This window comes from Lampetra fluviatilis, chromosome 35, assembly GCF_964198595.1.
Source record: "Lampetra fluviatilis chromosome 35, kcLamFluv1.1, whole genome shotgun sequence".
In the NCBI taxonomy this organism is placed as follows: Eukaryota; Metazoa; Chordata; class Hyperoartia; order Petromyzontiformes; family Petromyzontidae; genus Lampetra; species Lampetra fluviatilis.
The window spans coordinates 9,016,763-9,041,968 of NC_136309.1; the positions used below are offsets into that span (position 1 = coordinate 9,016,763).

The following is a 25,206-nucleotide window of genomic DNA, read 5'->3' on the forward strand; positions in this document are numbered from 1 at the left end:
CCCGATATATGCAGTATTACATTTCCTACCCAACTATTTCTTCATTGATTTGCTTTGGTGTTGGTGAAAACAATGTTATGGTCTACTTAAGTTAATTTATATTCTCACAGACCACCACAGACAGTCGCCCATCATTTATTCATGGGGAATGAATGAAAACTGTGACCGCCGGAGATGCTGAAGAAAGAACTGACCTTTTCACCACCGAGTTACTGGAGAGAAAGTTTCAGTTAATGTTTGAAGGCTCATTTCTAAAAAAGAGTAAACACACTTTTTTTTTGCTCTTTCCCCATCCACTTATAAAAGGACCCGGCTCTGTTTGTTTTTGTTAAACCCACAGAGCACACCCCAGTGCTGAGCTTCACGGGGGTTTAATAAAGTGGCCGCCCGTGTGTCCCCGCAAATGTTTGCACTGCCCACATGAGGAAGAAAAGCTGCGAAGCTGCGAAGCTGCATTCGGGCGATGGCTGTGAATTTGATGGGGAGCTACTGCAGCGGTGCAACGCTTCGCACATTGGAGCTGCGATCCAGACAGAGGTCGGCGGTTCAATTCAATCTCCCGGCACGGCAGTTGAAACGATGGGAAACTTTCCTAAATTCGACCCACCCCCCCTCCCCCCCAACATAAATAGGGACGAGGGACACCACAGCCAGTCGATTGGCAGGCTGAATGGTGGTGGGGTAAAGTGTGAGTACTACCGCCTCTTTTTGTGCGTTTAGTTCGTTGTCCTGCCCCCCCCCCTGCACCTCTGATTCGCAAGGTTGACTACGTACGGTGCGAAAAAAGTGCAACTTATATATGTACATCATGAACTTCAAGAAGAGTAGGCCAAACAATAATATCAAGTGCTCCCTCTAGTGGAGGCTCTTCCACCAGCAGCAGCTTGAGCGAGCCATTGCAGGTCTGCACCTTTTACCTTTCATGATTGTGAAAGAGCTGAGAAAGCCACCCACCTGGCTGCTGAGGTCTCGCGAGACGTACATCAGAATGTCTCTGGCCACACCGGCATAAAATCCATCGTTTGTTATCTGTTGGAAGAAATGTTGTATACAGAATCATGTATCATGAAGATAAGGCTCTCACCTCGCAAGGGATTGACGTCGTGTATTATTTACATAAATACATTTATAACCATGTCAATGCACTGCAAGATGGTTGAAGTGATGCTGATGATCATGGTAATGATTTCTGTAAGAGGTAACGCTCTTAACAATGTCGTGCTGACGCCGTTGCTGGCGGAAGGGCCTCTACTAGAAGGAGCTCGAGCGAGAGCCCCTCTGGAGGATCTTTGGCCCTGCTCTTTCACGCCAGCCAGACGTCTCGGAAGAGGTGAGACCACTCACAATTTATGTATGTACGGTGAACTTCTTTCGCACTGTATGTAGCCAATCATGTTAATCGGAGGTGTTGGAAAAATAAGTTTGCCTTTTTTTAGGCAGGCATGGCACACAGCAGAAACGCGGCCGGCTCCACGACCGCCGGTCCCTTCAATAGCAAAGCGCCAGGGACAGCGATCGCCGGGGGGGGAGAGATGGTCACGAACCTGGAAGGCGGCGGCGTAGGCGGCCGCGAGCTGTGCCTGATCGTAGAGCATCTTCTCGAAGTGTGGCACGAGCCAGTTTGCGTCCGTGGAATAGCGGTGGAAGCCCTACCACGGCACGCAGACACCCAATGGCAGAGAGAGACGCTGGAGAAATATTCCCTTCCTCTCGCCCTGCAGATTTCTATTTGACCCTCGGGCATCGCGCTTTACAAAAACACCCTACACGTTCACTATTATTCAGATATATTAGATAAATGGAGGTGAGAGCACGTAAACAACACCTTATAAATAAAGATAAATAGGGTAGAAACATATTTATCACTTTAAAAGGCCCACTGAACAAAATATTTGCCGATCATATCACACGTGTGTGTGTTAAAGTGCGTTAATGGGTGAACGTGTTGAGTTCATAATTTTTGTGTTAGTTTGTTGTATTTCCCCCGCACCTCCGATTAGCACGGTTGGCTACGTATGGTGCAAAAGAAGTTCAGTGTACATACATCTATACAACACACTTTGCACCACCGCCAAAGCTGTCCCTAAAATGTTATTCAATCTTTTTGTGGAACATCCGAGTAAAGCAAATACATTTCCGATACCCCGTCTACATTAGGTTTACAAATAAATGTATTTTTCTGCAAAACGAACAATTTATTGATCGCCTGAATGATTAAGGTAGATTATTACTGGAGGTGAGAGGTCGCGGAGGAAGGCCTTGCAACTCATGTACCAGGGCTTATTGCCTCTTTTCCTCCAGTGATGATTGCAATTATGTCCTTTCACTGAACTGATCCTACTCGTTTGTCCCGTTTACAAATTTCGGCGTGCGTGCGTGTATGCATGTTGAGCTGCTTTTGCACCATACGTAGACAATCGCGCTCATCGGCTTAATGGTGGCGAGTGATGTCTGAACTGGTTCTGGGTTCTGGATTCCCCTCCCCCCCCCCACCTTCACCAACCCGTAGTGACCAGCGTGGTGAGGTATGGTCAAACAATACGCACAACCGACACAGCATGGGGAAGCCCTCACCCCAGATTGACAAGTAGTAGTTGTATGATGCACTGTGTATTGTATGATGCAGCGACAATGCCACGTAGAATCCTGTTACTTGCACCACACCTACGACTCCACTGTATATTCACATTCCCGCCATCTCTCTTGCACCAAACATTTTATTATTTCATGCTGTGTTCTCAAAATTAGATTAGAATTGTGCTACGATATGAGCACATTTACATTCAGAGGAAGGCACGCACAAAGCCACAACAAGGCACACCGCCTTTTCAATATTCTAAGCTGCACATTCAATAGGGACCTTATTTTCAACACAATGTTGATTCGCAAAATAGCGACACATACCGCTAAATTTAAGGGCGTCTCAGACTTCGTTATAATCAGACCCTTGGGTACCCGCTAGGCATGTAATGAAAGCAACGGGTTCATCGATTGAAATTGATTCTTGCACTCACGACGCTAAACGTCGACTCGTGCTCAAAAGAACATTGTAGAATTTCTGGCAATTAAATGCAAATTGCATTTTTACGTTTCAGCGAAAGAAGTGGACAAAACGCCATGAACGAGACAACTCCAGTGGAGAAACATTACAAAGAAGATGGTAAAAATTAGCTTGGGCAAGAACTTGCCACGAGAAGAGAAGATGGGCATTTGACGAAGAACAAATTATTGAGCGGTGGCCAAAGGAGGGAATAAGCAAATTTTTTTTTTATTTTACCAGGTAAGGCCCACTGAGCTATATAGCTCTTTTTCAGAATCGACCGGGCCACAAATGATAGCTCAACAAAGTGGCTTTACATCACGTGGAAATTGATAGCATCCAAATACTCTAAACGCGTGTTTCTAAATGTGGAGGGAACAACTGGAGGACCTGGAAAGAAATGTACGCGACCATGGGGATAACATGCAAACTCCAAATATACAGCAGCAGGCGTCAGGGTCGGGATGGAACCCAAGACCTCCTGTATACCAGGCGAGGTAGTTAACATCTGGCCACCGTGGTGCCCAAGAGCCCATTATCGCTTTCTCAACAGGAATGCATCCAAGAGGCCATTATCGAAGAGATGGAGCGACAAGATCGGCTTTGTATGCAGGTGCTGGATAGATTGTTGCATCGTGGGACTATGAAGAATGGCGGCGACTTGAGGTGGCCTTCTACCAAGCAGCGGATTGATCACAGCTGATGATACCACCGCATAGGTTTTCACGGCTGTGCTGTGGAGCTCTCCGACGTGTTTTTTCGGCTTCCACAGTGTGTTGCTTGGTGTGATGTCTGACACTTCCGTCCACGCTCTTGGAGATGAGATTATTTAAGAACTAAACTGATTCAGAAAATCGTCTCAGTTACTGAAAAAGCTCTCAGCACGTGGAGCGAAACATCAGACATCCACGCTGAATGACACACCGTGCAACCTGAAAACACATAGGAGAGCCACGGCTAAAGATGACGACGATGATGGAAATGATGACGAAATATGGGACAAAACTGAATCGATTATTGAATGGAATCGTGGTTTGGAATCGTGAGAGATGTGTCCAGCTGTCAGAGGGAGGGCTGACGGTCCCCAGTGGCCCAGCACCTGGCCAATGTGGTCGTGGATGCCACCGTGTGCCATCATGCGCAGCGTGTGCAGGCACATCTCTAGCGCCTTGGCGCCATCGCGGGAGTTCCGGTCCTGCGCCCACAGCCCCAGCAGGAAACTCAGGTTCACTGCGCACACACACACACGGCAGCACAGCAACGACAACCATCGTTCGCCACCAATTGGTGGTCACGCCACCACGACGCTTGTTGCAGGCTACGTGCACTTTAAGGCCATGCGCGCACGCGGCCAATGAAAATAAAAAAGACACCTTTACTACCAGCAGCATACCCTGATGACAATTTGGCGTAATGGGATGTTGCCTACTAAACCCCGCCACGTTTCGTTTGCATCCCTGACTTGACAGAAGACTCGGCAGATCTGCCAAAGATCCACCGCCCAAAGTGCCTCCAACCCGACCACTGCAGGTTGCTCGATGGCATTGCCCCCCAAGGCAGCCAACGAAGGGCGTGTTGTCTAACAAGGAAAATGAACGCCGCACTCACTCCCTTTGGTTCATAGTGGAGTCATGCATTTACACTTCAAATTAAAACGTTGATTCTTTGAGACGTTAAAATGTAAAATCACACGTTGCGTTGCCCTATTATTATTATTATTGTTGTTATCGCAGTTATTGGAGTTTTTGGCTGTCGAAGTCTTCGTAACTGTCTCTCCTGTGCTCCATTCTACTTCTGTACTCGTACATCTGTACGTGTGCGCCTGTACATGTGTGTCTGTATGTGTGCGTCTTACACATGTGAGTCGGTAATGTGCGTCTGCCCAAGTGCGTCTGTCCAAGTGCGTTTGTACATGTGCATTTACACATGTACGTCTGTACACGTGCGTCTTTGTCTTTTGTGCATGTGCGTCTGTACACGTGCGTCTACACGCGTGCGTCTGTACGTGTGTCTACACTTGTGCGTCTGTACACGTGCATTTGTTCTCTCCTTTTATCCATCAGCCCCTTCCAAGAGCGATTTTTCTCCACACGTGTGCTCGCTCTTTCTCCGGCAGCCATTCTCCAGACTCCTAATTCTCTCCGTCTCTAAAATTAGCTTAAATCCGCCAACCTGCAACCGAGGGGTGAGCGGTGTGCTTCACTATTTAAGCCACACGATTAATGCCCGGGCAACAGCTTGCTGCCGTGGCAATGACCGACCAGCAACCGCGGCTGGCAAGATTCCCAGCTCGTGAACTGCGAATAAATTGCAGTTGCAACAGCTCCGTCGAGGGAAGGCGCCACTTTTGGCGGAGCAACGCTTCTTTCAAGAGACGTTCAAGCAGAGGCCGGCCTCAACTCGGTGGAGGTGAATTGGTCGTCGCGAATCGTCGCGAAAATGTCTCCGTCTACCTCCATTGGCACATCCATCCGAGATGTAAATTGGGCCGACATCCGCTTGGAAAAAATTAGTAAAAGAATTTTTTTTTGCCATGCCGATTGTGTTATCCGTTTCATGTCATGAGATGGAGCATCCGTGTGACCCTCCGTGCGAGAGAATGGCCCACGGAAATAGATTACATTTTTGTAAAGGCTTCCTCTGACGTTCCCTTTATAGCGACTTTCGTTTCGCACAATAGGGCCCAGCACTGGCAAATATAATGTACATCTATACGCACGATTTTGCCCTGGTTATGATGTGTTACTCAACACGTGAATGGCTCCTGATACGGTGGTTAGCTGTGACGACGTCTGTTGAAAACGGGACAAAGCGCCCCATGAAAATGTAGCCCATTGCCAGCTGTGTAGAACACGACCGTAAACACACAAAAGTGGCTCGAAAGCAGTGAACAGACGAGATGACACAGCAGATGCGGAGAAGGCTGGCCCCGTTGTATCGCGCCGCACAGACGTGCATTATGCGGGGTGTGAAAGGCATAACAAGCGTCCTCCACAATGCGCCGCAGAGTGAACTGAATATTTATTTTCTTCACACCCAGCGTAGTCATTTTCATGTTGCAGAGAGACGGCTGCCAAGCCCATCTGTCAAGCAAGCAGAGCCTTCAACGAAATTGTTATGTATATACCCACAGCTAAATAAGTGTGAAATATGGAAAGCCTAATAGAGATTCAAGGCTCCTTTTGTAATTGTCATTGCATCAAAGACAGTGCGTTTGGTCGGTCCGTTTATTCTTTTCATTCACATGCCATAGTAAATGAGTGGCATGGAAGACACGTGCAAATGAGAGGATGGCACTCTCATTCCAAACAAATACTGCACATCAAACACAACATATTTGCTGATGTCAATACAATTCAAAGGCAATCTGTCCACCGTTACCCTTTTTATTTTGACACGCTCAAGACTTCCCTGGCTTACACAAAATATAACTATTCACCCACCAATGATTCGACTGTAAAGATTCGGGGGTTGTGATTTTAAAGAATATTTATTTTATTTAGGCTCGTTTTTTACCAAATCGTTTGCATTGTTTCTCATAAATCCTGTCTTGTTTTTACAGTTTTTCTGACTCTTTTAGCCTTGATCTAACAATGGCATACAGGGACTCCTCTACTTACGAACATTCGCCTTACGAACTTTCAGAGATACGAACAAACCTGTCCGTATGTCCAGTTTCCTGTTCGGACTGCGAGTCGTAAGTTCAACCGCCGCGCAATAGATGGCGGTGGCATCGACATCTGCAGAACGTGAAGAACCAGTGGCATCAACATCTACAGGAGATTATATAACTTTTAAAGCCATTCCACGTATTTAGTGTACATGCCGTACAACATGTTTGGAATCAAACAAATTGACTCTGGAACCTAACTGGTTTGTAAGTAGAGGAGTTCCTGTATACTTATCATCAATCATAAAGTCTACTCTTCCACCACGTGAGCCTAAGAACTCATAAATCAATCCATTGTTACATTCCTTGCAAAGAATGTTACAAACATTGCAAAAATGTGCCTTTGTTTGGATATTCATGGTTGAGTAAGTGACGCGACTGGCTCCTGTCCCATGCAGCTCTGGTAATTTCCCATCATGCAAAGCGTGATGATCAAATCGCTCCGAATGTGGAAGTTAAGCAGGTTGAGCATGGATAGTGCCTGGATGGGTGACTACCATGCCATGTGTTAAGAGGCTGCAGTGGCTATATTGGTAGGCAGCAGAAGGCCGTGCAGCAAATTCCATTGCTGAACTCTAGATCTGTAGTACATCTTTGCTCCCACGTCGATGCTGTCCACCTTCGCCAACCCGTACTGGCCAGTGTGGTGCCATGCGGTCAAATAATCCTCACCGCCGTGCACGTGTGCGCCACGTGTACAGAGCGTCGCGAGGCCGTCCCCCTCCAACCGCCCGCCCCACCTGGCGTGGGGAACTTGGGAGCGTCGCTGAACCCGCCGTGGACGTCGTCGAAGGACGAGAAGAGCTGCGAGAGGCAGAGGCCCGCGACGTCCTCGGCGGACGGGAGGGGGCGACCGCGCCTCGCCGGGATGGTGGCGACGCGGCGTAGCTCGGCCAGCACGCGCTCGCCGCTCTCGCGCAGCGCGCCGCGGTCGACCTGCCACTGGCACCGTCGCGCACAGGTAGCAGCGCTTAAGCGGCGACAACCCCCCGCGTCCGTCGCTCGCCGCTCACTCGCTCGCTCGCCCCTGCCGAGCTGAGCTGGCGTGCTGTGATGGTGAGCACGCCGGTCTCCCAAGTGTGGCGGTCGAGAGCAATGAGGGCGAGGATTTTTTAAATTTTAAATCCCACCACCTCCCCGCAATACAGCTGTCCACCCAGCAGCGTAAATGTGTGGACCCGCAGTTACGATCGGCAGTGCCGCGTGAAGTGGAATAAACACAAAACTGCTTTTTGCGTTTAGTTTGTTGTCCTTCCCTCGCACCTCAGATTAGCACGGTTGGCGACGTGTGGTGCGATAGAAGTTCAACATACATACACGAAAACATTGTGGATGATCTCACCTCTTCCTAGACGTCTGGCTGGCATTGAAGAGCAGGACGAAATATTCTCCCCAGAGGGGCTCTCTCTAGAGCTCCCTCCAGTAGAGGCCCTTCGGCCAGCAACGGCGTGAGCAGAACATCATAAACAGCTTTACCTCTTATGTAAAGCATGACCACGATCATCATCATGAACATCACTACAGTCATCCAGCAGGGGATTGACGCACCTATCAATTGATTGACGTAAATAATTCACGATGTCAATCCACTGCTAGATGTGGGCCTCATCTTCACAGTACAACAATCCCACGCCAAAACGTGGGGTTTAGGTTCCTGGCAAGGGCCGCAGTAGGCAATTCCGTGGTTGGTAAAGAACAGGGGCCCTATGGGAAATAGGGGGTTAGGGGAATCACGTCATGGCTTAAGTAACTTGCCTGTTATTAACTAAACACTGAATACAATACGGTACATTACACAATAACATATTGAAACATAAATAAACATTACATTAACTTTACATACTTTTAATGTTACCAACGATGATGGTGACGATGATGACAATGAGATGATGGGGAAGGGGTGGTTAGGAGGAGGGGCTCAGCCCACTCACAGACGCAACACTCTCACCACGTACAAGCCTAACCAACACTTCCACTTTACTCTGCAAACCCATGATGCTTCTTGCTCTCGAACCCTTTATATCACCTTCTCCACTTTTGTAAATTTGCAAATGCGTGTTTGCGGACCCACGTGTTCCAGATTCATAGAATAACGGCAGCAGACAACAACGTCACACGATATAATTATGTCATACTGTAATGCAATGACTTCCTTAACACTGTGCTTACCTGTGGATAATACTCAAATTTCCAGGTCGCGGTTGGCAAATTGGTATAGATAAATAATAAACCGTGTATACATGAAACCGCGGTTGTCAAATCCGCGGTTGGCGAGGGATTCCTGTGTTCATATTTGTAGGAGGCCCTTGGTCGGTGTGACCAGCCTCCAAGATCACCTGCGATTTTCCTGCAAGAGACGCACTCTCATCAGGTGGTACCCACGTGACCCACCCGAATAGGTGGATGATGATGATGATGACGACGACGGATGAAGCTAATAGCGATGCCAATTATGAGGACGATTTCACAATCTGGAGCACTGCTGCCCGAACTTCCGGCCGATACGCGTGCGCAGAAAATATCGCGCTCATGAATTTAAATTGCTCACGGTTCCGTAAACAACAGTAGTCAATGTTTGTTATTTTAAATAACTGCAATTTAAATCAAGGTGACTGAAGCAGTTATACGGGCATGCTTACTGCAAACAGCATGTGCAATCAAGCATGCGTGCTAAGCATGCATCCATTAGTTCTTCATGGCTTGCTGGGTCATCATCGTAGGCCATTAGCAAAGAACTACACTAATGAACACACAGCGTAATAATGCAGGCAGGTGGCTACTATCAAAGCCAGATTGCATTTGACTGCCAGCCCTCTAAAATTTGCACTGCGCTGTGCAAATATTTTTTCCTGGAGCTCCGCTAACCTGTGATATTGGCCCCCGCTAAGGTGCCTCGCTAGGTAGTCTTGCCAATTAGACGCTAATTGAGGCATTTTTCAAAGCGAAGGGATTAAGCTTGGGTCAGCGACGCTGCAAAGCAGTGTGCTAATCACTGTGACACACGTTTCTCGAGGGCACTCACGCACGCCGAAGTGTCATACGGACACCCCATCAAAGGTACACGGACCCGAGCAAAGGGTCAGTGCTATCGCTGCGGTGATGCTGAGAAACTCTGCGGCTTGAAACTTTGTTTGAGAAGATTGCGTTTGCAGGTTTGTCTTATTTGAGAATTGTTAAAACAAAGATCCCCCTTCATCAAGATTTCCCCGGTCATGTGGCTTTGTCCAATTGCTCTTCCCTATTCTTCATCATCATCATCATTAGCCAAGGTCAATCCGATACTGGTATGCAAGACAAAGATCCCCCGTATAGCCGAAAAAGACGTTTGTGGCGAGTACTTGTTCGCAAACACTTTAGAGGATCAGCACGGTACATGAGGGGGTGGGTGGCCAGCACCACGTGTTATGTAATAGTGCACCGAGCACCTACACATTAACCAATTCCATTGCTCCATCTGCTCTTGGACGCGTGCCACTCCTTGGCTGTAAGTGCATTATATTTATATATATTCCAAGCCTATCCAATATAACAAAACAAGCAGGCAACGTGTCTCTATATATATGTAGTGGTGGTATTGACGTGCGCCGACTGTGACAGTGATGGATCACGGGGCGGCGCGGGGTGCGGGGTTGGGCACGCGTTGTGGGCGTGGTGTGGACGCGCGCGCCGGGAGTGAGAGATGACGGGGCGGCGCGGCGTGAGTGGTGAGGCACGATGAGATGTGGGAAAAGAGGATCGTAGCCAGCGCCCGGCGATTGGTCGAATAAGTGGGTGCTCGCAGCGACGTCCGCAGGTGGGGTATAAAGGGGGACGCGCGAGAGCACTCGGGGAGAGTTACCCAGTTGAAGACCCGAAGACGGAGCTGAAGACTTAGTCAGTGGCGTTAGTCGCCGAGTAGCTAAGTGGATGTTGGTCATCCGAGTAGCTCAGTGGCGTTAGTCGCCGAGTAGCTAAGTGGATGTTGGTCATCCGAGTAGCTCAGTGGGCGTTAGTCGCCAAGTAGCTAAGTGGGTGTTTGTCACCCGAGTACTAAGTGGATGTTGGTCATCCGAGTAGCCCAGTGGCGTTAGTCGCCGAGTAGCTAAGTGGATGTTGGTCATCCGAGTAGCTCAGTGGGCGTTAGTCGCCAAGTAGCTAAGTGGGTGGTTGTCACCCGAGTACTAAGTGGATGTTGGTCATCCGAGTAGCTCAGTGGGCGTTAGTCGCCAAGTAGCTAAGTGGGTGTTTGTCACCCGAGATACAAAGTAGGTGTTAGTCACCTGTAACCAAGTTTGATAAAATAAAGAGTGTGTTACCCGTGAAGTCGTCTCCCGCCGAGTTACTACATTACAACTGGCGTCAGAAGTAAACCTGTCTTCAAGAAGTATGGACACAAGGAAGACTACCCGTACCCACGAGCGAGGTCGGGATGACGACGGCGTACCGGGGACACCAACCTCGGGAGGAGAGGACGAGGAGTGGCCGCCGATGCAGCACCTCGCGGTGATGGCCGACGCTCTGCTTGCCTCCGACACCAGCCTCCAAGACGCACACTCCCGGTTGGCGGAGTTGCTGCTCGCCGCCGCTGAAATCTTGGCCGAGATCTCCGTTCCAGCGGGCGGGAAAACGGCTGCGGGGTTGGAGGAAGGAGCGAGGCTGGCGGGATCCCGCCAAAAGGCGCTTCGCGCCAAAAGTCTGGAAGTTCCCGCCGTTTTTGAGGGGCCGCCATTGATTGGCGGGAAACACGGACGCCACGTGGCCGGACACCTCCGCGCAGCGCAGCCCACGTCATCAGCGCGCGCCGGAGCCCTCCATTTTGCGCCTGACAACCGAGCCGACATTTTACACAACTCCAGCGGAGCGCGGGAAAATCTCTCCGACGTCGACGACGATCGGGTCCTCCAGCAAAGATTGCCCGCGCTGTCGGCGTTCAAGGCGGATGGGGGCGACTGGGGAGCCTTCCAACGAAGGTTCCTCGCTCATCAGGAGATGTCGGGGTGGTCCGACACCACTGCCCTGCGTGCGTTGCCAGCGATGCTTGACGACGACGCGCTTGCAGCCTTCACATCTGCTGCAAGGTCGTCCCGCTCTACGCTCCAGGCCGCACTACACCTGATGGCGAAGGTGTTCGGGCCGCCCTCCACGTGTCGCCACCAGTTCTACGATCGGCGGAAGGTGGCTGGGGAAACGACGCTAGCCTACCGCACGGCACTACTCGCCTTGGCGGACGCAGCTTTTCCCCGCATGGATAAGGAGGGGAAGGACGCCATGGTGACGGAGCAGCTGCTGGTGTTGGCCCACGAGTTGGGGGTCCCCATCAACGTGGCAGACGAGATGGAGATCTGCTCCCTGGCGATCGCCACGAGCATTCACGCGTACGAGGTCCTCAAACGCAAGCCGGGGGTCGTCTGCAAATGGCCGGGGTACGCGGCACTGGCCGCCACGATCGCCGAACCTCAGCCAGCTGCGGTGCAGGAGCAGGACTTCGCTGCATCGCGTCCGGGGGAGTGGAGAACGGGAGGTCGTTCGCCCACACGTTCGCCCCGCAAGCTGGAGCAACCGAAACCTACGACGTCCGTCGTCTGCTACAACTGCGGCCTTCGGGGTCACGTCGCAGCCGGGTGCCGGGCCCCGCGTCAGCGCGCCGCAGGACCACGTCGGGACGACGACCAGGGCCACAAGTCATCCCAACAAAACCCGGCAAGTCGCGGCACCTCACACGTTCGGTCCACAAACACGGCACATTCGGGTCGCCGCTTCGCGGTGGGGGGTTCGCGGCTGGGTGCCGGGGGTTCAATTCGGCGAGGGGGGTCCGTACGCGGCCCGCAAGCAGTCGAGTGGTCCGAATTGGCTCACAGGATCGTGGCTGCGTCGGCCGGGTCATCCGTGGTAACGGGGTTCATTGACGGGGTTGAGGTCCGGGTGCTTGTTGACACGGGTGCGTCGGCCACCATCATCTCGGACCTTATTTATAACATTCTTCCCGTCCAAAGTAGACCCCTTCTGCCGGTAGACGTGCCATTTTATGCGGCGAATGGGGGATCCCTGGGGATCATCGGCCAGATTCGGGCGACTATTTGCATTGGTGACATTAAATTAGCGGGCCCTATTTTTGTATCATCATCGCTGGCCGTTCCCTGTTTGCTAGGTACGGACTTTTTGTCAAAAATGCCCATCAAAATTCTTATAGATCAGGCCTGCATAGAGCTTCCGTCAGGTCGGCGGGTTGCCTTCTTGTCGAGCCCTACCAAAGTGCGCACGGTTTGTGCGACGGTGCAGGCGCTGGCGACTCACACTGTACGGGTGCCCCCGGGATCGCAAATGTTAGTACCCCTTCGGTTCAGGAAGCCACTCGAGGTGGGTGCGGAGGCACAGGGGGTGCTGTTGGGGCCGTCAAACAGAGCCAGTAAGGGCCTCGACTTAGCGGTTGCTCAAACCATGGTGAGAGGGGACAGTGAGCCGTTCGTAATTGTCCTGAATACGGGGTCGCGGCCGGCCGTAATTGCGCAGGGAACGGTGCTGGCTCACGCCGCGCCGCTACCCGTTGAGGAACGGCTCGTGGCTCAAGCAGATTTCACTGTCAAGTCGCATCCTCAAAGTGATGAGGGGACTGAGTGGTTGGACTCGCTGTGTGCGGGTTCAGATAACTTGTCCGGGGTGCAATTGGGAGCATTGAGGGGTTTGCTCATCGAGTTTGCTGACGTGTTCAGCAAACATAAGTACGATATCGGCTGCACTGACCTGTTGCGCCACCACATAGCTACAGGGGACGCGGCCCCTATTCGTCAGAATCCCTTCCGGCTCAGCCCGGCCGAGAAGGAACATGTGCAATCGGCGGTTAATGATATGTTGGCGGCAGATATCATTTCGCCCTCTTCTAGTCCGTGGGGTGCTCCTATTGTCCTAGTAAAGAAACAGGACGGGTCCTTGCGGTTTTGTGTCGATTTCCGCCGCTTAAACAAAATCTCGATGGCGGATGCGTATCCGCTCCCCAGGATGGATGAGTCGCTGGATGCCTTGGCGGGAGCGCAGTTTTTTTCCACACTCGATCTGCTTTCTGGATTTTGGCAATTGCCACTCGATAACGAGACTAAACCTAAAACTGCTTTCCGAACACCTGGGGGCCTATTTGAATTCAACCGTTTGCCCATGGGCTTACATTCCGCTCCCGCCACGTTCCAGAGACTCATGGAATTGGTTTTGTCGGGGCTCCAATGGGATACCTGTTTGATTTATCTTGACGATATTATCGTCTTTAGTCGGACTTTCGAGGAGCACCTCCAGCGACTGAGAGCGGTGTTCCTCAGGATGCGTTCCGCTAAGCTTAAATTTAAACCGGCTAAATGTTTTCTGCTTCGGGAATCGGTCAGGTATTTGGGCCATATCGTGAGTCGTTCAGGGATCTCGACGGACCCTGCTAAGACGCATTGCGTCAGCTCATGGCCAACGCCAACCTCGGTCACGGAGGTTCGTAGTTTCATTGGTTTTGCCTCCTATTACCGTCGTTTTGTCAAGCAATTTGCCACCATAGCCAAGCCCCTGCACGCTTTGACGGCTAAGGGTGTGAGGTTTCACTGGGGGGCGGAGGAGGAGGCTGCGTTCTGCTCCCTCCATGACGCTTTGGTGCAGGCTCCCCCCTTGTGTTACCCCGATTTCACACAACCGTTTTTGCTTGACACGGACGCCAGCAATACGGGTATCGGGGGGGTGCTCTCACAGGTGGTCGGGGGGGTTGAACGGGTGGTCGCCTACGGTAGTAGGGTTCTTTCCCCCGCAGAACAACGCTATTGCGTAACTCGTCGTGAATTGTTAGCCATTGTGTTTTTTACACAGCAATTCAGGCCGTATCTTTACGGCCGTCATTTTACGGTCCGGACGGACCATGCGGCTCTACAATACGCTATGCGCGTGGCACAGCCATCGGGCCAATTGTCCCGATGGTTGGAGGTCCTTCAAGACTACCAATTCACGACGATTTACCGCAAGGGGTTGCGGCACTCAAACGCGGACGCCTTGTCGCGGTTGCCGCCGTGCACGGACTGCACATGTTTGTTGGGATCAGCGCGGTGTAAACCCCCGGTCGCCGGCACCCCGGGAGTTGCGCTCGCCGCCACTGACACCCCGGGAGAGGACGCCCCCACGGGGAGGGATTCGCTGTTGTCGTTGCCCCTCATTGAGTGGGGCCGCCTCCAGATGTCCGACAGCTCCCTACTTACGCTGCGTCGGAAAGTTGGCGCTCCCGAAGAATGGGAGGCGCGGGTCGGTTCCTGGGTGTGCAGACAGGGCCTTTTGATGAGGTGGGACGACATGTCCCGGCGTCACGTGCTCGTTGTGCCTGTTGCTATGCGGGGTAGGGTTGTTCTGGCAGCTCATGAACGGCTCATGCATCTGGGTTTTCACAAAACGCTCGCCCTAATCCAGCGAGACTATTATTGGCCGGGGATGGGTAACGACGTGGCGAATATTCTTAAGGGATGCGTAGGGTGCGCCAGAAGGAAACCGCCACCATTGGCAGCTAATCCACCGCTGCAATCCATTCAGGTTTCGCGTATAAACGAATTGGTAGCGTTGGACATCTTGGGGCCCTTTCCGGTTACACCAAGGGGAAATAGGTTCCTGCTGGTTGGCGTGGAATACTTCACCCGATGGCCTATGGCATGGCCGCTCGCCAACCAGTCGGCTGCGGCGGTGGCGGACGCCTTTGTCCAGGGTTATGTGTTGGACAAGGGCGCCCCCGAACGCTTGCTGACGGATCAAGGGAAGAATTTTTCGAGCGTTTTGTTGCGCGAGGTGTGCGACCTGTTGGGTACAAAGAAAGTGCGTACTTCCCCCTACCACCCGCAGACTGACGGGATGGTTGAGCGTCTGAACAGGACGATTACGTCTATGTTGTGCCAACAGGTCTGCGACGATCAGGTTGATTGGGACTTACAGGTGCCGGGGGTACTCGCGGCCTATCGAATGGCCCCTCATGCGGCGACGGGGTTTTCCCCATTTTTTCTTATGTATGGGCGGGAGGCCGATCCGGCCATGGACGTCCAACTGGGGATTTCCCAGCCACGTGCAAAATCTAAATTGGCAGACCACATCAAATTTAATATCGCCAAATTGACTGAAGCGCGGGAGGCGGCAAGGTTGAATTCGCGGTCGCGGCAAATTGCAAACGAGAAATTGCATGAGCGGAGGGTGCATACGCATGATTGGAAACCAGGCGATAAGGCCTGGCTGCATTGTCCACATGCACCGTTGGCTACGTCCCCCAAGTTGTTGAGACCTTGGAGGGGACCGGTGGAAATTGTGCGGGTTGCACGACCCCAGAGTATACAGATTAAATGGGGGAAACGCCGTTGGTATGTGCACCCCTCCCGACTGAAGCCCTATACGGCACCGTGTGACCCCGTTCTGTGCCGTAACGACCGGGCGTGTGATGTGACCGTCGACTCGGGGAGGGAGGTGTCGCAGGCTGCTCCTCACGTGTTTCCACCTGACCCACCCCCAGGTGCCTCGGGCTTGACGGCTGCTGACCGTCGAGAGCCTGAACCCCGGGGCACGCACGGGTCCTCGATGCCTGGCCGATGTCTTCCTGAGCCGCCGGCACCACCGGACGTTCAACCGCGTCTGCTGCCGTACGACGGACCGGCAAGGCGGACTCGGGCTAGGGCTCAACAATTTTCATGAAGACGTTTTTTTTCTCTACACCGAGCTCGCCCGGTGTTCCCCTCTGCCGGGGTAATGTCTTGTTGTAGGGACGCTCGGAAGAAAAAGGGGACACTGCACGAGTCGAAAGAAGAAAAAATTTTTTCCATTTATTTTCCTTTTTGCATACACATTGCTATTGTCACTCGCCGGTTTGTATATATTGTTCTATTGTCGCGGTGGCATTGGTTGAGGGTTGCGGATGGTAGTGTTCGCGTCGTGTTGTGTTGTTAGGTTAGTTGTTGTTCTTGTTGTTGTGTTGTGTTACGGGGCACACAGGGGGGTTTGTATATTTTTATAGCAGCCGGGGCGGCTGCGAGCTATGTGGTAGGGGGTGATGTAGTGGTGGTATTGACGTGCGCCGACTGTGACAGTGATGGATCACGGGGCGGCGCGGGGTGCGGGGTTGGGCACGCGTTGTGGGCGTGGTGTGGACGCGCGCGCCGGGAGTGAGAGATGACGGGGCGGCGCGGCGTGAGTGGTGAGGCACGATGAGATGTGGGAAAAGAGGATCGTAGCCAGCGCCCGGCGATTGGTCGAATAAGTGGGTGCTCGCAGCGACGTCCGCAGGTGGGGTATAAAGGGGGACGCGCGAGAGCACTCGGGGAGAGTTACCCAGTTGAAGACCCGAAGACGGAGCTGAAGACTTAGTCAGTGGCGTTAGTCGCCGAGTAGCTAAGTGGATGTTGGTCATCCGAGTAGCTCAGTGGCGTTAGTCGCCGAGTAGCTAAGTGGATGTTGGTCATCCGAGTAGCTCAGTGGGCGTTAGTCGCCAAGTAGCTAAGTGGGTGTTTGTCACCCGAGTACTAAGTGGATGTTGGTCATCCGAGTAGCCCAGTGGCGTTAGTCGCCGAGTAGCTAAGTGGATGTTGGTCATCCGAGTAGCTCAGTGGGCGTTAGTCGCCAAGTAGCTAAGTGGGTGGTTGTCACCCGAGTACTAAGTGGATGTTGGTCATCCGAGTAGCTCAGTGGGCGTTAGTCGCCAAGTAGCTAAGTGGGTGTTTGTCACCCGAGATACAAAGTAGGTGTTAGTCACCTGTAACCAAGTTTGATAAAATAAAGAGTGTGTTACCCGTGAAGTCGTCTCCCGCCGAGTTACTACATTACATATACAACAAAGTATTTCACACGAAACATATCAGCTGCACGGCACTCTGGGGAGGCACAGCCGCAGTCGCAATGGCCCAAGTCAAGGAAACCCTTCACCGGTTTCGGCAGATAAGCACTCGTCTATCTTGTGCCACGGCAGTGAAATGTTAACTACCTCACCTGGTATACAGGAGGTCGTGGGTTCCATCCCGACCCTGATGCCTGAATATTTGGAGTTTGCACGTTCTCCCCGTGGTTCACGTAGATTTTTCTCTGGGTCCTCCGGTTCCCCCCCCCCCCCCCACACATTTAGAAACATGCATTTAGAGATCAGCAAGGATCTGTGGTTCATTTGTGGCAAGCACTTTGCGTGTAATGGGTTCGTTCGGTAACTGTCAGCCAATGCAGCACGCCGAACACTGGACGGACACGGTCGGATCTAACACTGGCGACAGCCATCATGAAGTGTTGCGTGGTAAGGGAAAGCCAACCGCGACATCATGGGCATTTGTCTTGCTTCTCTTTGGCCGCCGATCTTGCCACCGGCTTCCATCTGCTCAGGCGCTTCAATGGTGGTGGAGGAGGTCGAGCGGACGTCCACTGGCCTCTTGGCTGCGGCAGACCATCGCTGTTGAGCGCTCACAATGGGAAGGGAGCTTGCCCGCTGGTTTTCCAGGAGGGAGCGCAATAACAGTCGGCGTAAGGAAGGTGGACAGCTGCTAGATGCTGCTCCGGCGTACGCTCTCACGCCTCAACCTGACACCGTTGCTGCCAATATTAGGGGTCTTATTGCTTATCTGTGGATCTCCTTGTTCTATAACAATCTGGGCATTCATAGCGGTCTGCAGCCGAGAATCGAATCCTCTTGAGCCCTTTTTGAAGGTAACACACACACACGCATGCGCGCGTCTTACACGAGCAGCGTCGACTGCCCATATACCTTATTGTAGGACTGTTGGCCAAAATGAGAAGTTCTCACTTAGAAAACAATATTTCTATTTATTAATCAACCCCCACTAAGTAGCTTTAAAACAATGACTAACACATAATTTTTTATTCAAATATCATCGTCAGCCATGGTCACTCCACTGCTGGATTTACCAATACAATAAAACAAAACCCATTATAGATAGACGCCAGGATGGCCTCCCTTTCCCCGGGGATGGACGGGAGTCAATCACCGCTCTATGGGACTATGACAGGTTGATAAGTTCACCAGTGCGCGTGTCAGCTATTCCTTCCCAAGTGCTCCTCCCCCCTTTTCCTTTTTCCATTCCAACCCCCCTTCCAATCTCCCCCCCCGCCGCTCCCTCCTCTTTCTTGCTGAAGTTATATTTCCCTCGTCTTGCGCTTCCCATATAAAAGTGCACGCAGCCTGCTTGCGGTTCCCATTTGGTGGGCCAGCGAGCCTAATTTGACCCTTTCTCTAGAACCAGACCCAGGTGCACTGCGTTTGGGACTTCTGTCCGCAGAGGCTCTGTACCCCCTCTACGTTGCGGTTTGTGCTCTGTAGCGGGCTCCGATTTAAATATGATACGGACATTTAAAAAATCCATGACAATTACAACTTACCAAAGCAATGCAGGTTAGTAAAGACACAAGCACGAATTTTTATATTTTTTATACATTACACAACAACCTGCCAGTGTTAGAACATTTAGAACTTATGAAGGCCCAAATGATAGTATAGTCATGTTACATTGTGATTCTCAGGTTTGGTATCCGTTAACAAGGAACAGAGTGAATTGATTATTGTGTTGAATAATGGGCAGTGTTTAAACACTTTGGCCATGTCTAAATACATTTTTAAACAGAACTCGCATTTGGTAATGTAACGATACTGCAAGTTAACAGAATGCTCGCTATTGTCGACTTTCAACAAAATCCCATTTTTATTTTATTTAAATTTTTAATTTTATTTTCATTTTCTATCTACGTGACTTTACCGAAAAAGCCAAAGAATAACAATATCCCATTCAAGCAGTTTCAACTTGAAGAGTTTCATTGAAGATAAATAAATAATACAACAATGCTGGAAAATGATGTGGAATTAAACATATTACATTGGCAAATTACGTGTGAATTATACGTCCAGGTTTAACTTTGTGAGTCACGTGACAAAAGCTATGGAATTACCGCCCAGTCTGCCAGAATACGGCCGTGGTAGAATGCAGTTGTTCACGATATGGTCCGTTGTTTGGTTCGGGTGGCCGCAGGCACACTGTGGGCCTATTAACGCTCGCATGACTGACACAAGTGGGGGTTGGGGTCACCACGATTTGCCTGTCCCACTGGCTTAGACTTGCCGGTGATGGCTTGGCCACGACGTATCGTTTAGTTATTTTTTTACGCATGGATGACCTATGCGACCGCAAAGAAGATTCAGAAGGCCAAATGGCACTCTCGTGAAAGACTACTTGTACATTTAGGCTGATTAGCGAGTCCCAGCAATAACTGCCCTCAATTGCAAGTATATCTCTTGCACTTAACTATATGAACAGCAACTGAAAGCACGCAGAATTATAATTCAATTTAAAGGAAACTTACGTAACTGTGCCACTTTTTACACTTAATTGCAAGCTCTTAAATTAATCATTAAACCTGCAATAGAACATGATCACCAATCCATTAGCATATGGTCAGTCAACCATGAATGCATTGTGTGCATTCAATCTACTCAAACCTCTCAGAACATATACAAGCGCTGGTTAATTATATTAACAAGCTTCCGTAATTTTGCCGAATGAGCTCCAGGTTTTGAATTTGTTGGATTATTGGATGATCAACCCCTTGATAGTAACCCATTCATAATCCTTGGTGCTTCATTGCAATAGCAGTTTAAATAAATTCAAAACATTAAACCAACACTCACACACACAACCACCAGGTGTTAATTTTAGGCAGAGGTTACCTAGGGAAGATCTAGGCGACGATTGACAACGTTGATGTGCATGGCCAGGAATTAAACTCCACCAGGAATGACCCAGGACCTTTTTCACGTTGAAAATTATATTTGTAATCCACAGTTTTATATATGGATGACATTTCTAATCCAGAGTTGTTGAATTTTTTTTTTGTTACCAGCCAGGTAGCTAGGCCGTAGAGTGTGCAAGCTCACCATCAGAAGGTTGAGATTTAACATCCTGGTTGGAGGTTGGCTTCAGCACACTAAAATTACTACCACTTTTTTTGGAAGAGTCTACAAAGGTTGTTCTCTGGATAGAATCATCCCTACCATAAGAATGTGCAATTTCTGCAACTGGCTCAGGGCTGTTAAAACGTAATGAGCACCGTTTGAAATGGTCATTTGAATAGGAAATCACTTTGAATAGAATCCATAATTTTACTTGCACAACAGTGTCCCTGCTGGGTGGGCACTATTTAATACCGCGAGGATCTCTACCTTCTTGGCGATTTGCGTGAGCACCGTCTTGAAGCCCGGCCGGGAGAAGCTGTCCTCCGGCGGGAAGTATGTCCCGCCAACGAGCGGCCGGAGGTCCGGGGTGAGCCACACACTCATGGGCCAACCGCCACCACCACAGCAGGCCTGCAAGGCAACAACCCCCGACGCATTATTATTTAACCCACCCACCGCCACTACCATCGTCGCAACCATCCCCCCCGAGTCCTCCATAACACGGGTTGATCCGACGCTGGCACATGATCAGCGACAGCCAGGCCTGCCCAGAGGTTGCTGGAGGCCCTGGACAGAATGCCACTGAAGCCCCCACCCCCCCCACCCCCTTGTTCATTCGTGACAACAAACAGGCCTGTTGCGAGACCCTCTTGAAAACACCTCAAATGTGGCATGAAGCAGGCTTCGTAGCCGTCATCATGAAGACAGCATGAGCTCCTGATGTTACTGTATCGACGTGTGGGCAGCAGGTGGCGAGCAGATGCCAGCAGAAGTAAATAATGTAAAAGTAGAACTCTTTGTGATGCGCACAATGTTCAGGAAATAACAAAAGTTGAGGCCCGAATGAGACTGATGAGACTGCACAGGGTACCAAACCGTTGCCGCTGTACTGTACTATGTGGAACAATATTGTATGTAGAACAATGTTCAATATTGTATGTAAAACAATGTTCAGGAAATAACAAAAGTTGACGCCCGGATGAGGCTGGTGAGATTGCATGGAGTAGCGAACCATTGCCGCTGTACCGTGCGTACTGTATGTATGTAGAACTTATTTTCCCACCATAAGTGGCTAACCGGAGGTGCGGGGGAAGGACACCAAACTAAGGACCAAAAGCAGTTCTAAAAAAATTCGTTTACAGACTGGTATCATCGCTGGAGGCCTTCATCAAGTGCTTCATTCATTAAGACCTGAAATTTAATTTAATTTAACTTAAGAAGACAAATAGAAAAGACTGAGGACTCTAGACAAATGAGTGTGTGCGCTACACAATATTATCGTACTCCCCTCTGTACCTCTTTCGTGATTTTGCATCAATTAGAGTGTACCAAACATGTAAAAAAAGATGTCAACATTGTGAATATTGAATTGTAAAGCCCTTGCTGTCTCAATATTCACAAGTGGATCGATAGCGTTTTTGGAAGGCTGAGATTTCTGGGCTCAGGGTAATGCATTGTTCCCATGGTGTATGAACAACCTTATTCCCGACCGTGACAAATGCAATAAACAAAATCTGATAAGAAAATATATTCCCTCTAGACGGTGCAACTAGCACGGAAATGATTCATCCAGTAGGACTACACAAGGAATGTAAATACAAAAAACATACAAAAACGTGTATCCCTTTATAAGGCGGTGTATAGAGTCAGATAATAAAAATAATCATCATAACGGATTGTGCCCGAGCAGTCGTCCACCTTGTAAACGGAACAATTAGCTTGTGTGCAGGTGCTAGAGGTGGATTGTTAAAGCGCAGGGATGTGAGAGGTGGCGTCACTTGATACAGTAAATCTAGCTGTGACGGTCCCACCTGATGACGGAGACTTGTGTTGCCTCCGAAACGTCGTGATTTATTATTTTATTTTGTTTAATTGTATTTTTTACCTACGTTACTTTACCGAAAAAAACCTAAGAGTAAGTGGCGTCGGCTTGGAGAGGCCTTACTCCAGCAGTGGATTGTCCACGGCTGACAACGGGTGAGGCGTGCTTGTAATCCAGCCACACATGCAGCCACGTACTGCACACGCGACACCCATGGGGGATATGCGGCGCTGTCCGCCGAACCCCATTATTTAGATTATTTGGCTGCCGTAAATTTCCACGTGGTAAGCCACTTCGTTGAGCAATCATTTTTGATAGCCAGGTTGCTTCTGAAAAAGAGTCATACAGCTCAGTGGGCTTTACCTGGTAAAATAAAAATAGTTTAGTTTTTTTTCGTGATTTGCTAACCTTTCCTATACTTTGCACTCATATAGTTTTCTTGTATTGTTGTAACTTTCTGACCTGCCACTATTGGACATCTGTGAAAAATAACTTAAAAGCTCATCGGATTCCTTGAGCACAAATAAAGATTCTGATTCTGACTCTCATTATTGGTGGCACCATGCGAGGAGCACACGACCACTGTTGCGCTGTGGACCCTGCCACAGCTTCTGCACAACGCTGGGGTGATTGAACTACGGACTCTGTCGTAAGAATATTAGGAACTTGATACAATCTACATTTTTTTCAATGATAATCATTACATGTTGTTGTGGCAAGATTTTAACTACCTCGCCTGGTAGTTCAGGAGGTCATGGATTCAATCCCGACCCTGACGCCTGTATATTTGGAGTATGCATGCTCTCCCGTTGGTCGAGTGGATTTTTCTCCGGGTCCGCCGCTTTTCCCTCTACATTTACAATCAACATGCGTTTAAAGTATTTAGCTGCTAGAAATGTCCACATGATAAGAAGCAACTTTGTTAAGCTATTGATTATAGCCAGTTCACTTCTGAAAAAGAGCTATACAGCTCAGTGGACTACACCTGGTAAAATAAAAATATGTTAGAGTTTCAGTTAATGAGAAAACCTTTGCACATGTTTTACTTCATGATTATTTCGTGCTATGTCCTGTATGGTTTTGCATCAAACTAGCACCTATTACTTACTGAAAGGGCCCTTGGCCAATAAACATCTGGCAACTCACCAGCATTGGTTCAAGAAAGCCTGACTGCTGATGAGACGCTGAATGTAAAAACCACGGCAGAGTTTGCTTGTGCTGAACCAATGCTGCTGATAGGAATCACTCCCAGAAGGCCGTGCGGTTGATGTGTTCTGTGAAAAATATTTTTTTATGGTTTATTCGGAGAGACACGTTTGGGAAGGAGGCGTATTTATTTTGTCTATCGACTTGATAAGAATGTATTAGGTAAACGAAGAATGATTATAGACATAACACGCCTTGTGTCTGAGATTGAGCCGCATGAGTGAATCGCTGTGTGCTCACAGCCAGTCTGGTCTCCTCCCAACGCCAAGTTTCAAGTAACAAAATCACTTTATTTTCCCATTGTTTACCAAAAGGTTAAGATCATTGCAAGGATTATGGCCTGGCCTTCACGTGGCACTCATCATCCCATTAATCGTCAGTGCAGCGATACGGTTAGTGCTACGTGAACTGGTATTAGCAAGCTAAACAAAGCTGGCCGTAATTCAAAGCCATCACTGCAAAATGAACCCAAGACCCACTCACTGAACCCGCAGCAAACAGCGTTAACCACAAAGCAAAATGGCTTGGTGCTTTTTAATGTCAATATATGGCATGGCAATAACTCACAAGTAATGTGCACTTGTGCCACTCTCTGCCCAAATGGTTTACAATGAGCTCATTTGCTGGAGAGGCGGTCCAATTTCTACTGTATTTGGACAATTTTGTTGCCAAAGGCGTGGTCAAAACCGTTATTACTGCTTGCAGTGTAGGCGCAGAATGATACAACGCTGTCTATACTTACTGTGACATTTAAGCCCCAACTAACAGTCCAAGTACTTGTGCAGTTGATAGTGAATCAATTCGTTTAGAACATTCGCCGCAAAAAAATCGGACTGGGAGCTGATACTAAAAACAAAACTATTTTTTATTTTACCAGGCAAGGTTCACTGAGCTATATCGCTCTTTTTCAGAAGTGACCTGGCCACAAATGATAGCTCAATCAAGTGGCGAATCACATGTAAATTAAAAGCAGCCAAATACTCTAAAACGATACAAATGGTTAACATCATTGGAGAGAGGAAGCTGTGGATAATGGTTATGCAATCTGGATGACTGATATACAGGGCAATCCATTTATAGATACTGCAAGTGACCCTCTATCCTACTTCTCAATATGTTACGGAATATTCTAAAGAGGACACTTACAAATCTCACCGAGCAGAGCGTTAATAGATTTGAGATCGGCGGGGAGACGTGTGGAGGCTTTGATATGAAATGCATTTTTATATATATATATAATTTCCTATATTATGTTCGTGGGGTATCAACAAATGGATCATCCTGCACAGGTATAGCGGAACATTTGGTACATTTTGACAACAGGACCTTGCCCTATGTAAGAACTGGGCAAAGGATCTGCTTGTCATTAATGAAGGTGTTGTGGCGAATTCGTTGTGCTCAACGAGGTAGCCACATGTTAAACACAACTAAGGGTCTGAAGCAAATTTCACCACGAGAGAAGGCAGCAATTACTGCTCCGTCTCACTTCGCTCACAGAAGAGATGAGCCAACGGGCTGCACCATTAAACAATTCAAGTGAGAGATGTCACAGGGTTTTTTATTATTAG

General features: G+C 49.6%; 1 protein-coding gene across 4 annotated transcripts in view; it reads right to left on the minus strand.

Annotated features, from left to right (window-relative positions):
• SPATA20 (spermatogenesis associated 20) overlaps positions 1-25,206 on the minus strand; it is a 108,792-nt gene that overhangs the window by 23,014 nt on the left and 60,572 nt on the right. For all 4 annotated transcript variants that reach the window (XM_078872905.1, XM_078872904.1, XM_078872903.1 and 1 more), the window contains exons 5-9: positions 20,878-21,021; positions 7,451-7,652; positions 4,140-4,270; positions 1,545-1,649; positions 955-1,029 (exon numbers count right to left, since the gene is read on the minus strand). In XM_078872905.1, coding sequence (XP_078729031.1) covers positions 955-1,029; positions 1,545-1,649; positions 4,140-4,270; positions 7,451-7,652; positions 20,878-21,021 — 657 coding nt within the window. The remainder of the gene's footprint in view (positions 1-954; positions 1,030-1,544; positions 1,650-4,139; positions 4,271-7,450; positions 7,653-20,877; positions 21,022-25,206) is intronic.